At 47.8% G+C, this 12,384-nt stretch overlaps 1 protein-coding gene across 5 annotated transcripts in view; it reads left to right on the top strand.

The window, feature by feature from the left end:
- The window catches only part of ULK1 (unc-51 like autophagy activating kinase 1), an 80,390-nt gene extending 73,313 nt beyond the window's left edge, over positions 1-7,077 (top strand). For all 5 annotated transcript variants that reach the window (XM_068412328.1, XM_068412325.1, XM_068412326.1 and 2 more), the window contains 3 exons: positions 1,529-1,686; positions 1,806-1,941; positions 3,871-7,077. In XM_068412328.1, coding sequence (XP_068268429.1) covers positions 1,529-1,686; positions 1,806-1,941; positions 3,871-3,926 — 350 coding nt within the window. In that variant the 3' untranslated portion in view covers positions 3,927-7,077. The remainder of the gene's footprint in view (positions 1-1,528; positions 1,687-1,805; positions 1,942-3,870) is intronic.
- The last annotated feature ends 5,307 nt before the right edge of the window (positions 7,078-12,384 follow it).

The raw sequence follows: 12,384 nt of genomic DNA, 5'->3' as shown, positions 1-12,384 counted from the left end.
CAGGCAGTATGGAGCAAGATGCAGGGGTTTAGCTACACATCTTCCACATGTTCAGGCTAACAGGGAAGTTGTCATAACCCAAATAAATTATTCCTTTTCAGGGCAATTGCAACTTCTAGATTCATGGTGTAATCTTTAGTGTGTGGGAAGTGGGCAAGGCTGCCTTTTCTTGTTTCTCTTGCCCCAAAATACTGCTCCCTTGAGATTTTTCAGGGTACAGTGAGGGCACAAGGGTTTTCAAGGTACTTGTCTCCATGGACATGGAAAAGGCAGGGAAGCATGACAAGACGCTGCCCTGGAGTGTCCTTGGGCAGTGTGTGCCAGGCAGGGTCCCAGAGCCATCCTCGTTTTCCTGATAATTTGGGCACAGCTCAGAGCTCTGATTGAATTCCATGGAGAAGGATATTGCTATATTTGCGTGTTGGTTTGGTTTTGGTTTTTAAATAGTCTTTCTTGACTCTCTTCTCATGGATTTTTTCACTTCGCCCTCCTTATGTCACCCATGAGCTTTGGGGTTCCCACTCCCTCTCAAATTCCTTCTGAGCAAGGGTGATCTGACAGTCTGACCCTGACAGGGTTATGTTTTTGTGCCTCGGTCCTTTTCTCTGATGAAGAGTTAAGAGCAGCCTTTCTTCCTGGAGGCATTCTCTCCTCTGGCTCTCTGCTCTCTTATCTCTGCCTGGAAAGGCTAGTTTTAGTCGCAAGGCCTGGCTGTCATGTGAGGTTGCCCCTTTACATCATAGCTGAGAGAGGCTGGTTCATGCTATGGGTTAATTTGCCTCCTCAGGAGCAAATCACGCAGCGTGGGTATTTTCAAACGTGCACGTAGCAGTAATACTCATCAGATGTTGGTGGGAGTTTGTACTCATACTTTGTGTAGATCATGCCATGCAGCTAGGGAGACTGAAGCCTGTGGCATCACTGTTTTGGATAGTTATTTAATCCCTCAGAATTATATTTGATTCCTGATTTTCTGTCCCATAGCCTTCCCGTACAAGCTGTGGTGGTTCAGGAAAGGAGGTGGCCTTTCACAGGCATCAGTGTCTTTTCTTTCTGGGACAGCAGAGTCCCAAGAGAGATTCCCTTGCTTAGTCAGTGCTGCTCATCCACACTTAGCTCCAACAGCTACCACATGCAAGTCACGTACTTCACGGCACGTCATCACCCATCAAGTAGCAGAAGCTTTGTATCTGGCATGTCTGTTGCTTCTGGTGCTGCATGAGACGTCGTGTGTGGTGCAAACTGCTCTCTGCCTTCTGGCAGCCGAAGGAAACAAAAGTAGACCTGGCCTCAGGTGAACTAGGCATATGTGTAGGCATTGCCATGTCCAGGCTTATAACTGGTTAAGGTGACGGAGGAAAGGAAAAAGAGCCTGTTAGTTCAGCAAGTACTCCCTGCCAGTCTTTCTTTTGGCTTTAGTATAACCCCATTGTCTTGCAGTTACTCATCTGAGGTCCTGTGCATGGAGATTGGGAGGCACAGGGAGAACTGGAAGTAGCACCTAAAGCATTTCTTTCCTTTACTCCAGTTGTGAAGAAGCTGAATGAGCTTTATAAATCCAGTGTATCATCCTGCCACTGCCTCAACATGAGACTCCAGAGGTTCTTCTTGGACAAACAGAAACTCATGGATCGGATCAACAGCATCACCGCAGAGAAGCTCATCTTCAGCTATGCTGTGCAAATGGTAATTCCTGAGAACGGGTTTAGCGCAGAGCGAGTGTCAGGCATTAATGGTGCCTGCCATGCTAAGAGAGCTGGGTCTGGTCTGGGAGTAACCTCTTGGCATGGGGTTGTTGCCTGCAGGTGCAATCTGCAGCCCTGGATGAGATGTTCCATCACAGAGAGGACTGTGCACAGAGGTACCACAAGGCTCTGCTGCTCATGGAGGGGCTCCTGAACATCATCACTGAGCAGGGGGACATAGAAAACATCAATAAATGTGAGTGTTCGGTGACTTTTTTTTCCCCTCACTAAACCATGTTACGGTTTTCTAGCTGCATGGATCAGAAATTCCAGTACCTAGCATCCTTTTTTTCCTTTGGTTACATCTTGGTGGACATAGCAGAGATCTCTTGGCTTGTTACAGCTCCTAGCAGCCTGGCCTCCTGCTTTCCCAGCTATTAGAAATGCCGGTCCCTGTTCTGAGCCGTATTTTGAGAGCTTCCCATGCCGAGCAATTGCCAGGGCTTTGTTGGAGCTTTTGATGTGTGGAAGAACTTGCCGAAGGAAGTGGTTTGGCAACAGGAGGCCTGGGTTTGGTTTCCAGCTGGAACCATCTGTCTGATTGCACAGAGCACTTGGGAACGTGAAACTGCAGCGGCTGTCGGGCAGAGATGGCTGATGAGCACAGCGAGGGCTCCTTCCGACACGGCTTCTGGAACAGGCCTTGCTCACCTGTCTGGTTCCCCAGCCCCAGGCCTGGCTGAGAAGGCAGCAGACAAATGTTTTTCTCATCAGCAAGCGCTTGCTGTAGCAGTGAAAGCTGAACTCTTACCTACTTGCTATCATTTGCTTTCCTCTCCCAGAGACAGATGGACCCCTCTGTCTGCTGCTCTGAGCTGTCACCTCTCCCGCACTCTCCCTTTGTTGTAAGGGGTGTTATTCTCTGCTGCTCCACAGCTAACACGTGTGGAGTGGAAAGGACTGACCTCACTTGCTCTGAGCATGCGTTCCCTGCACTTATGGCTGGGGTTTAATCACCTCTGTCGTCTCTCTCTGCGGGAGGTGGGCAGAGGGGATGGGGGATGGCCATTGCCTGTTAGAGCAGCTTGACGTGGCCTCAGCTCTGCTCCACTGCAGCTGAACCAGGCCATCCCCAGCAGTCTCTGACAGCACCAGTACGGCTGAAGGGAAAGGGCACAGCTGGCAAACCATGCGTCTCCTCTCTGCTGGCTACCGAATGCCTTCCTTGGGCCAGCATCCAGAGTGCTGCCAGGCTGCTCTAGTCATCCATGTAGGCAGAGCTCTCGGATAGGTAATGAGAGGAGAGATTTCTGGCTCACAGGCAATCAGTCAGTTAATTATCACCAACTTTCACAGTCGACATGAGGCTCACTGAAGGAGAGCAAAGGGAGATTGGCAGGTGGTGTGTGGTACTGGAGGGCAAAGTGAACAGGGAATACTAAGCAGTTTCTATTGTACTGTTTCTTACCGAACCTAAATCACATCTTTTATCCAGAGATACAGTTAATGCATCTAATAGATTTCTTTTCCCAGTTGATATCCTGGTATTCCCTGGTTTACCCTATGTTCCAGCTTCTGATTGAGCTGTTCTGTGGTAGGCTGTTGTGGGTATGCGTTTCATTTTAGATCTCAGGTATATGACTGCTTATTTCTGAAAAGTAAAATGATTAACCTAGAAATACATCAAGTCTTCCTGTGGGAGGAATGAATTCCACCAAATGTGTAGCTTTTGAGAGAGTCTTGGGCTCAGGCAACGAGAATCTGGCACAGACCATGCTGGGCTGCGCTCAGTCTCTCAGCTGTAAGCCATGACAAATGGCACTGGAGACCTCGAGTCGTCTCTTGCCTCCTGGCAAAAGCCACTCCAGTAACTAAAAGTGAATAAATTGTTCCTGGCAGATGGTGGTTCTTTGTAACATCTTGATACCTCTACCAGAACTGCTGCCTCCTGGCTTGTGTTGTTGGATTTCCGATTATTCAACCCTTCAACCGGTCCCTTCCCACCATGGTGTCTGCGGTCAGGTCTAAATCCATACGTGGTAACAATCTCAAAGGGCTGCTTAGATTTGCTGAAGTTCTGCCTTCCCCTCCCACCCTGCCCCGCCATCTCCAGCATGTTTTGGTAGTCTTTATATTGCCAGGAAAATGAGAAGTTGATTTCTTCTGTTTTTTTTTTCTCTCCCAGGTAAACTGTGCATCGAGCGCAGGCTGTCAGCTCTGCTGTCAGGGTTCTGCGCCTGATTTCAGCGTCGTCCTTCTTCACGCACCTCACCCCGGCTGATCACTTTGTTTCCAACAGCCTGCTGCTGTGGTGGGAAACGATTCTGGCAGTAGGAGACCTGGAGGATGAACTGCTCGGTGTTTTGTATTTTGACATTTTGGGAAGTTGTTCCACAGACTCGGATTCCTTTGTGGGGATGTGTGACTGCGGCAAGCACAAATGCTTCCCTGCCAAAAGGCCTGGGCGAAGGCGTAGCCGATGTGGAAAGGTTTCCCTCGTTGCAGAAGGGATGAAGGAGAGAAGTCTGCTTCTTCCCAGCACTTCGAAGGATAAGACTGCTGCCTATCCCTCTTGCTTAAGAACAGGGTATTCCAGCGCTGCGTCCATTGCAGGCAATGGATGCAGTGAAACTGCTGGCTTCAGTTAACGTTGGAGGGTGTCGTTCAGAAATCAAGGCCAGTTTGTGTACTTTTCCCTACCCAGCTGAGAGCCAGGCATCTTCAAGCTTCCTGGCAACCTGAGGCTCCCCTTCTTTCTCTCCTTTGGCCCTTCTCGTACGTGTTTATGCCTTGGAGTGCTTACTGAAGGGCAGAGAGGAGGGAGTCGGCTGCCTTTTGCCTGAGCGCTGCTGAAGTAGCTCCCACCTTTACAGACTTACCAAGCAAGGTAGAGGACATGCTGCTGCTGGGGGAGTTTGCACCTCCCGTGGCTGTTGTGTGGACTGCCTCTGCCTGGATGGGCAGGCGACACAGGGAAAGAGACTCTGCGCAGGAAACAGGAGGACGACAGACAGTGTAACACTCCTGTGTTTGTAAGAAGCCAAAATGAATCTGTTCCTCCCTCGGTCCCCAAGCTCAGCGGGATCAACGTGAAAGACTTCATGGCTGTTCAGCTTGGCCTGTCAGTACATATCTACCAGGAGGAAGCACTAGCGCTGTCCTGCTTTCAGCTCTTGGCTCGGTAACCCCCTTCCTGGAGCCCTCACCCCACCCCAGACTGAAAACACTAGCTTTGTGAATCAAAGGAGCACTTTACACACTATGGGAACTTGGAGAAGTTGACTTTGCATCACACAACAACCCAGGAACATCACGACTGTTAGGAATGCTGTTCTTTTTATTCCTGTCCTTGCTTCCTGGTTGTTTTATTGCACTACGTGTGTGGGTATATTAATATGTATTCCTAAGGGCGAATATATATTGGTATATATATATGGTTTGTGTGTAACTGTACGTATTTAACTGTACTGTATCTTGTGAGTGGGAGGCGAAAAGCACTGCAGAGTCTGTGCTGTTCCTCCTCCACACCAGGCAAAGCTGACTTGCAGTCTGGCAGTACCAAGATTTGTTTTGATTTGTTTTTTTTATTTAAATGTTCTTTTAAGGACAGTCAGTATAAAGCTCCATGCTTTTTAAGAGCTCAAGAACAGGCGTTAAGATCCTACACACTTAGAATTGGAAATGCATTTTTTAAGAAGTTTTATTTGCTGCTTCATTTTTTTATAAAGAAATCTTGTAGTGTTCAGTTTTATGTTCAGCATTTCTTTTAAGGAGACTCTGTAGCCAAATGAGACTGCGGGTGCGAGTGGCTGGAGTTCTTGTTGAGGGTTCGGATGCTGTGAGCATGTGCGTGAGAGGATAGCTGGCTGCCTTTCCGTCTGTCTGCGTGAGCATGTGTGTGTCTTAATTTATCAGTCATGGCAGTATTTTGTTAGCGCTGGGCAGAAAAGTATCTCTGAAAGCAACTCGAAACCTCAGGCTTTGTTTTTGGGGATCTAAAACTATTTTGCACATGGTGGTTAAGTCCTCATTGCTTTTTTTCTCTCGACATTGGCACGTTCAGTGTGATACTTTACAAGGGTTTCAGGAGCAACTTAATTGACTTTGGAGCTGGCATCATGTTTGGCAACGTGGGCATTTCTGATCAGAGAGCAGAAATGCCAAGAAAGAAATTTAAAAGTATTTCAGATTGCCCCAACTAGGGAAGTTTAAGTGTAGCTTTCACAAATGCTTCAGTATTGGGCTTCTGTTACATCGTATGTTCCCAGTCTGCTGCTTCTGTGGCCGTTTGTGCTTGTGCCTGGGAAAAAAAGACAAAAAAATTTAAAAAAAAGACAAAACCAACGAACCAACTCCCCCAGCCTGTGGCCAGAAATGCCGAGGAGACCCAGACTGCTTCCGAAAGGCTTTTCCCAGTTCTGCAAAGGGCTATGCTGCGGGCGGGAGCGGTGCACGGGAGGCAGCGCGAAAGCACTAAGCCAGGACGGACTCTGCAATACAGACACTTGCTGCGCACCCGGCACCCCTGGAGCCCCCCGCGTGCTCCCACAGCCTCCTGCCACGGGGAAGCACGGCCCGGGGTCCACGTCTCTGCCGCAGGTTTAGTGATCCGCGCGTGTGGCAAGCTCAGCACTAACCTTCCAGCTGTACTTCATTACTTGAATGTATCAAAATTGTCCACATTCGATGTATACAAGTATATATTGCTCCAAAAAATTGTGGTTTACAGACCTACAACCAATATATATATGTATGTGTTTGTGTAGATACATACAAGGATGTGTGTGTGTGTGTATATGTATATAGATACAAACACAAACACAAACGTGTATATATATGTTTTCTCTCAATACTTGAAACTTAGCCACTGTGCTTGAATTAAAAAAAAAACACAAAAAAACACATAAAAAACCCCCCAAAAATGGGGGGGGAAAAAAAGAAAAACAAATCAGACAGGTGATTTATTTTGCCATCACTTTGGTGACTTTTTTATCTAACTGCATGTAGCGTGAAACCAATTTTTTTGGTGAAAAATATTTATTGCTTTGTAGACAAATAAGGTATGCAAAAAAAAAAAAAAAAAAAAAAAAAAAAAAGAAACACCCCAAAAACCAACCCCCCAACCATTGTTGAAGTTGCTAGTGTAGTCCCCGCTATTGTCATGGCTTTGTTACTGTGGCAGCGTTTGTGTCTAGCGTCTTTAATAGATTTCAAGAAACCTCAATCTAATAAACACGTATCTTCAGGTTTGTGAGAGTGTATGATGATGTTCTTTATAAGGTAATGCTTGATACTTTGTCAACATTTTTTTATTTGTGTTTTGTGTGACTTTTTTTTGGCTTTAAATTGTACAACACCAATTTAAGAAAATAAAATTGATTTGAAATTGTTAGTGGCCTGTTTTCAGTACTTTACAATTCCAGTTGGTGCCAGATCCGAGCAAGGTATTTAATGTGTTTGGTTCTACTGGCCTCGACTTTCAGCTGACAAAGTGCTGTCACCCCCTTTTAACAGAGGGTGGAGCCTGGGACAAAATACGCTGTGATGCCTAAAGCCACACCCGAAGCCTTTGAATTTGGCAAAGTTGAAGCCCGTTTCTGGTGGGAGCTGCAATCACTGGTTCATCTCTCCTTATGACCTGGCTATGCTCTCCTCCTGCTACGGGTAGAAACTGTCGTGAGCTGGTCACAGACCCCTTCCCATCCAGTGAGGTGCTTAAATTTCCCCCATGTTTCAGTATTTGCAAGATCAGCCCGTTGGAGCTGTCGACACTTGGCACTCACCGTGAAGTACCCTGGGGAAGGGTATCTGACGGCCATATTGGCAGGGTGAGGACAGCCTGCAGAGTCGTGGTGGTGTTTTTATGAGACTTAATAGTTACACATTATTTTAAACTCTAGGGGGTTTTTTTTAATCAATAGGGTCAGGAAGCTTGTTGCTGTAAAGAGAGGTACTTGAAGTGTGAGTATAGTGATAATATTTGGGTATTTTTAGTGAAGATCAAATATTTTCCTGCTGTATTTGTATTCAATGTAATTTGTTATTTGAACAGAATGGCACACGGCTTAGTTTTGCCTTGCCCGCCTAGCTGTGCAGAAAGCCACTGAACGTGGCAGAAAGTACAACAAGGATGCTGCGAGTGCTGGTCCTGACTTCGGGTGCAAGACAGTTGTGTCCCTGCTCTGTCTGAATCAGAATGTTCTATGACGAAAGGCTAAGCTCTGCCTCTGGGACGTGAGAGAGGTCCTGAATTAATTAGTCCGGTCCTTCCACTCTTACAGAAATGTAAGCAACAGAGGTGTAAGCTTTCAGGAGCCAAATACCATAATTCCACCAAACATTTCCCAAAACTCCGCTTGCTGAACCTTGCACGTTAGTGTTGGCCATGAGCATCCCTGAGGAGAGTCCTGCCTGCCAGCCCCTGCGTGACTCGGCGTCACCCCGTGCAGTTACTGGACTCTATTGTTTTTTGGAAAGAAAGGACTCTATTTCAAAAATCTTAATTTACCATGAGCTGGAACTGTTTTTTCTTGCTCAGCCCTATTTATAACTTCTGTTTCCTGCCCCTGCCTTTCCCACCATGTGTTCTCTCCATGAGAACGGTCCTGCTTGGAAACGCCGGGCTCCGGCCAGTCGTTCACGCTGACTCACGTGCAGGGAGAGTCGAGTCCTTTTCCCTGCAGAGTTGCCCCATGCTGCAGCGGCATCTGTGTTGGGGACAGCTCTGAGAAGCTGCACTTCAATGCGGTGAAAACATCGTGGTGGTACAACCTGGGCAAGACCCTATGGCAGCCCTTGGAAAGCTGGGCAGAGCTAAATAAAGATAAATGCTGGTGTTGCTTAAAGTCTGGTAGCTCAGCACGCTTGGATCTTTGTTTTTGGCGGTTTTGGTGGGATTTTTTGTTCAGTTTTTTTAACCCTTTTGTGAAAAAAACGTGTGTGTGTGTGTGATTGTGGTAGAGAATATGTATACAAGTTTCTGATGTTGAGGGTAAGAGAGGGGTTTCTTTGGAAGCTGCCCGTGAAGAAGTTTGTAAAGGTTCAGGTGGAAAACCTGTAGCCAAATGAAAGATGGACTACTGTGTGTCATATGCTCGTGTGGACAGGGAACACTGCTGAATCCATGGGACTCTTTCACAGGCAGCAGAGCAAAGGGAGAAAGTGCTAGCTGGGAAGACTTAAACAACAGAAATAAACAGGCTCTTCTAAAAGTGCTAAGCCATGGGGTCCCAACAGTTTAAAAGCACCAGTGAAAATTGCACAACTTTCTAGATGTTTACTGTGACGTTACGCTGCTGTTGATTCTAGGAGAAAACAAATCCAAGCAATTCTTCCAGGGCATTTGGCTTCATTCCTGCATGTTATATTTAGTCGTTGGTAAGTACGTCAGCAAAACCATGCTCATTCAACTCTGAAAGATCAGAGGTGGCTTAGTGACATCAAGGAAGTAGAGATGGGTGGGTGTGTGTTGAACCAAGGCAAAACAAAGATCAAGCATTCCGCTTCCAGTTACCAGCTCTTCTAAGCTTTATTTCACCAGGAGTTAACTCCTTCACAGCGTATTTTAGCTCTGTGGTGTTTAACTTATTGTCTTATCCTCCTGCAGTGGCACGTTGTGGTTGGTCTTACGGTGCACTCCTGTGTGCCGGCTGATGGTCCTGCTCACCTGAGCAGGGGTGGAAGTTGTAATGGCTGGAGGGTTTTTGCTGAAGGAGGGGAAGGGCTGCATGGCAGGGAGGCAATGTGCTACCAAAGCTCTGCAGGGCAGGAGCTCTCCAGACAAATCCTAGTGGTTGGTTTTATTTAAATTTATTACCATAAATGTAGTGCTGATGATGGATGCCATTCCCTGGCTGAGGAATGGCACGTAGTGTGGGGATACAGACTTCCCTGGGACATTTCTGTTCTAAACCCAGCACTTTTAGGGACAATAGAGTCAGAACCACTCCCCTCCTGGGAGCTGAAATCTGGCAGGGGATTTGAATGCTTTCAGAAAACATGTTAAATAATGTATTTCTAAGAATAAGCTTAAGCAAATAATGTCAAACACAGGTTTCTGCCCTTACTGTGGACAGAGGGTAACCGAGTTTCCAAATGTTCACAGCTGTCCTTCACGAGCCCTCACTGACACCCAGATGCTGCTCTTAGAGATCCCCTGGAACTGGAGCCACCTCTCAGGTTGTTAAACACACCTGGCTGTGTCCACAGCAAGGCTCCAATCCAAAGCCCTGGTGCAAGAAGAGTTACCTCCCAGAAAAGTCATTCCCGAGTCTGTCGTGCACGAGGAAACGCACTGCAGACCTGCGGCACGTGGGGTTTGTGGCTTCGGCTTCTTCTCAGTCTGCTGTGCGTGAGAATTTGCTTACGTTGGCAGAGGGATCATTAATACGCTGTGGAGGGGAATTACACGTCTGCTAGGATTCCTGCCGCGGGTAATCTTGAAACACAAGTGAATTGTTGCTAAACTTCTCACAATTCAGATCTTGGTTTAGGCACTCGAGTCGCTTCCAAGTGAGAAGGAACTGGCCCATGTTACACTGGGAGCACCTGGTGGAGGAAGAACACTTGACTTGGTCTCGGACAGGAACATTCTCCAGAGGTTTCCAGTGCTTTTCCCTTGCATTCTTCTGTGTGCTTGTTTCCAGCTAATGCCCTGATACACAGCTGCTGGGGAGCTGCAGTCTAAGGCGCTCCTCGCCCCTTGCAGTGCAGCGTGTCTCCAGTGTCCAACACAAAGGTAAATAGCCTCTAACTACAACGTTTGGTGTCTCCTGAACTCCCAGTGCCATGCAGCAAAGCATATTTGTCCAAATGATAAAAATTTGTCCCCACAGATTTGCTTAGGGTTTGCTTTCCCAGCACTGCAATGAAGATCTTTCTGCTGCGGGTCTCGGGACACGCACTAACCCTCAGCCCCGACCTTTTCTGAGGGAACAGAAGGGCTGGGGGTTTTCAGCCACTGCTGGGGTCTGTTGCTACAGCTGATTGCTGGGTACGCTGCACTCCCCACCCCAGCCCTTAAACTCATTAAAGATCAATTGGGCAGTTTTTTTCTTCCTTTTAACAGAAAACAATTTGAAGAAAAATGTCCTTCAAAGCTTTTTAAAATTTATTTAAAAGAAATTATAGTTCTCTGAAAATTTAAAGGAAAACCTCTTGAAATAATATGTCCTCTTCAAAGCAGGCCTTGGGGAGGAAGATGAGAAAGTTGCTGGGGTCCCATTGCCCCAGCAAGGCGGGAATGGGCTGCGCAGGGAGGGGAAGGCCAGCCGCAGCGGGGCTGGGCATGGCGTGGGGCCGTGGGACCCCTCTGCCAGCCGGAGGGGGACAGACCAAGGTGTCCTTGGGGTGGAAGGAGTGGGTCCCCAGCCGGGGACTGTAGCTGCGGGTCAGAGGTGCCCTGGCAGGGTGGCAGGGAGATGCTGGGGAGCCAGGGCTTTGGATACCGGCCCAGCCCTGCTGTGTTCCCCAGGAAGGCGCAGAGAGGAGGAGGCAGACGAGCAGAGGGAGTTTTGGGGAGGAGGAGGCAGTTCATGCTGCCAGAGCCCCACTTGCAGGCTGCTGGGCCAGGACCCGCTGCCCAGCCCCGCTGAGTGCTCTTATAAACCGATTTTGAGTGATGTCATTATGAAAACGAAATCAATATGTCCCAAACCATGACTATGCTCAAACCCCTGTCCTGCAGCTCCTTTGCCCCTCGTGCTGGCTAGCTGATTGGCAGCCGTGTAATTGCCCGTGAGCCCCGAGATGCACTTGTGCCTCGAAAGCTTTTACGAGGCTGATTTCACTGCTGAGTAAACTCCCCGTCAGCACTCTCACTTCAGGCCAAGCAGATGTACCATTCAATGTACTTTAATTTTATCAGTCCTATTAAACATGTATGAAATGTTCTGCTCCTCGCATAAACAGCAGGGAACTTGGCGAATTGTTTGCGCAAGTTCCAATTTAATCCTGGGTATGCGTGTGAGAGGAATGAAATCCCTCGTTAATTTAATTCCTGAAGATGCTGGGTGCTCGCTGTGCATTGCACATCGAATCCAAGCAAGCGCGCCGGCTGCGCAGACCCCCACGCAGCGATCTGCAATTGGACCTTCTGCTCCACACCAGAAGCCACAGCCGTGTCTCCGCTGCCTTTTCACTTGAGATATGCACATCCCCGAGGGTCTGCCCTCCTGGTGCCAACTCCCACAGAGCTGACCAACAGTGGCAACTCTGGCAAGTCACTTTAATGTCTCCTTGCCTTTGGTAGCTACCTGTTTTAAGATAAGATAAAATAGATAAATTAAAAAGAAAGAAGGAGCAGGTGTCTGGCAGGTTGAGAGCAGAGCTTGTGCTGCCTGTTTTGAATCTCCTTTGCTGCTCTTGGAACGGGTAAGGGGCTGGGACACCAAAGCTTTTTCCCTCATGGGATATCCATGTAAGTCTTTCTTCTGTCCCACCACTGTTTTTCCATATCACCTGGGGCCTTCTTCCCTCTCTCAAATTTAGTTGAAATGAGCCAAATTCAGGAATCACAGCAGGGAGGGAGGAGGAAGCGATGGCGGTGGACAGTCAGGCAGTGTGATTGCATAAGCTTCACTTCCTAAGGAAATGAGGCAAAAAAATATTCAGACGCCCTGGCTGAAGTGATAGAGAAATTTGTATTCCCTTTTCCCTTGGCAGCAGTGCTGCACTGTGACGGGAGATCTTTTATCACTTC

This window comes from Nyctibius grandis, chromosome 14 (genome assembly GCF_013368605.1).
Source record: "Nyctibius grandis isolate bNycGra1 chromosome 14, bNycGra1.pri, whole genome shotgun sequence".
Classification (NCBI taxonomy): domain Eukaryota; kingdom Metazoa; phylum Chordata; class Aves; order Nyctibiiformes; family Nyctibiidae; genus Nyctibius; species Nyctibius grandis.
Note: the sequence above shows the minus strand (reverse complement) of the source record. Positions and strands in the feature narration are given on the sequence as shown.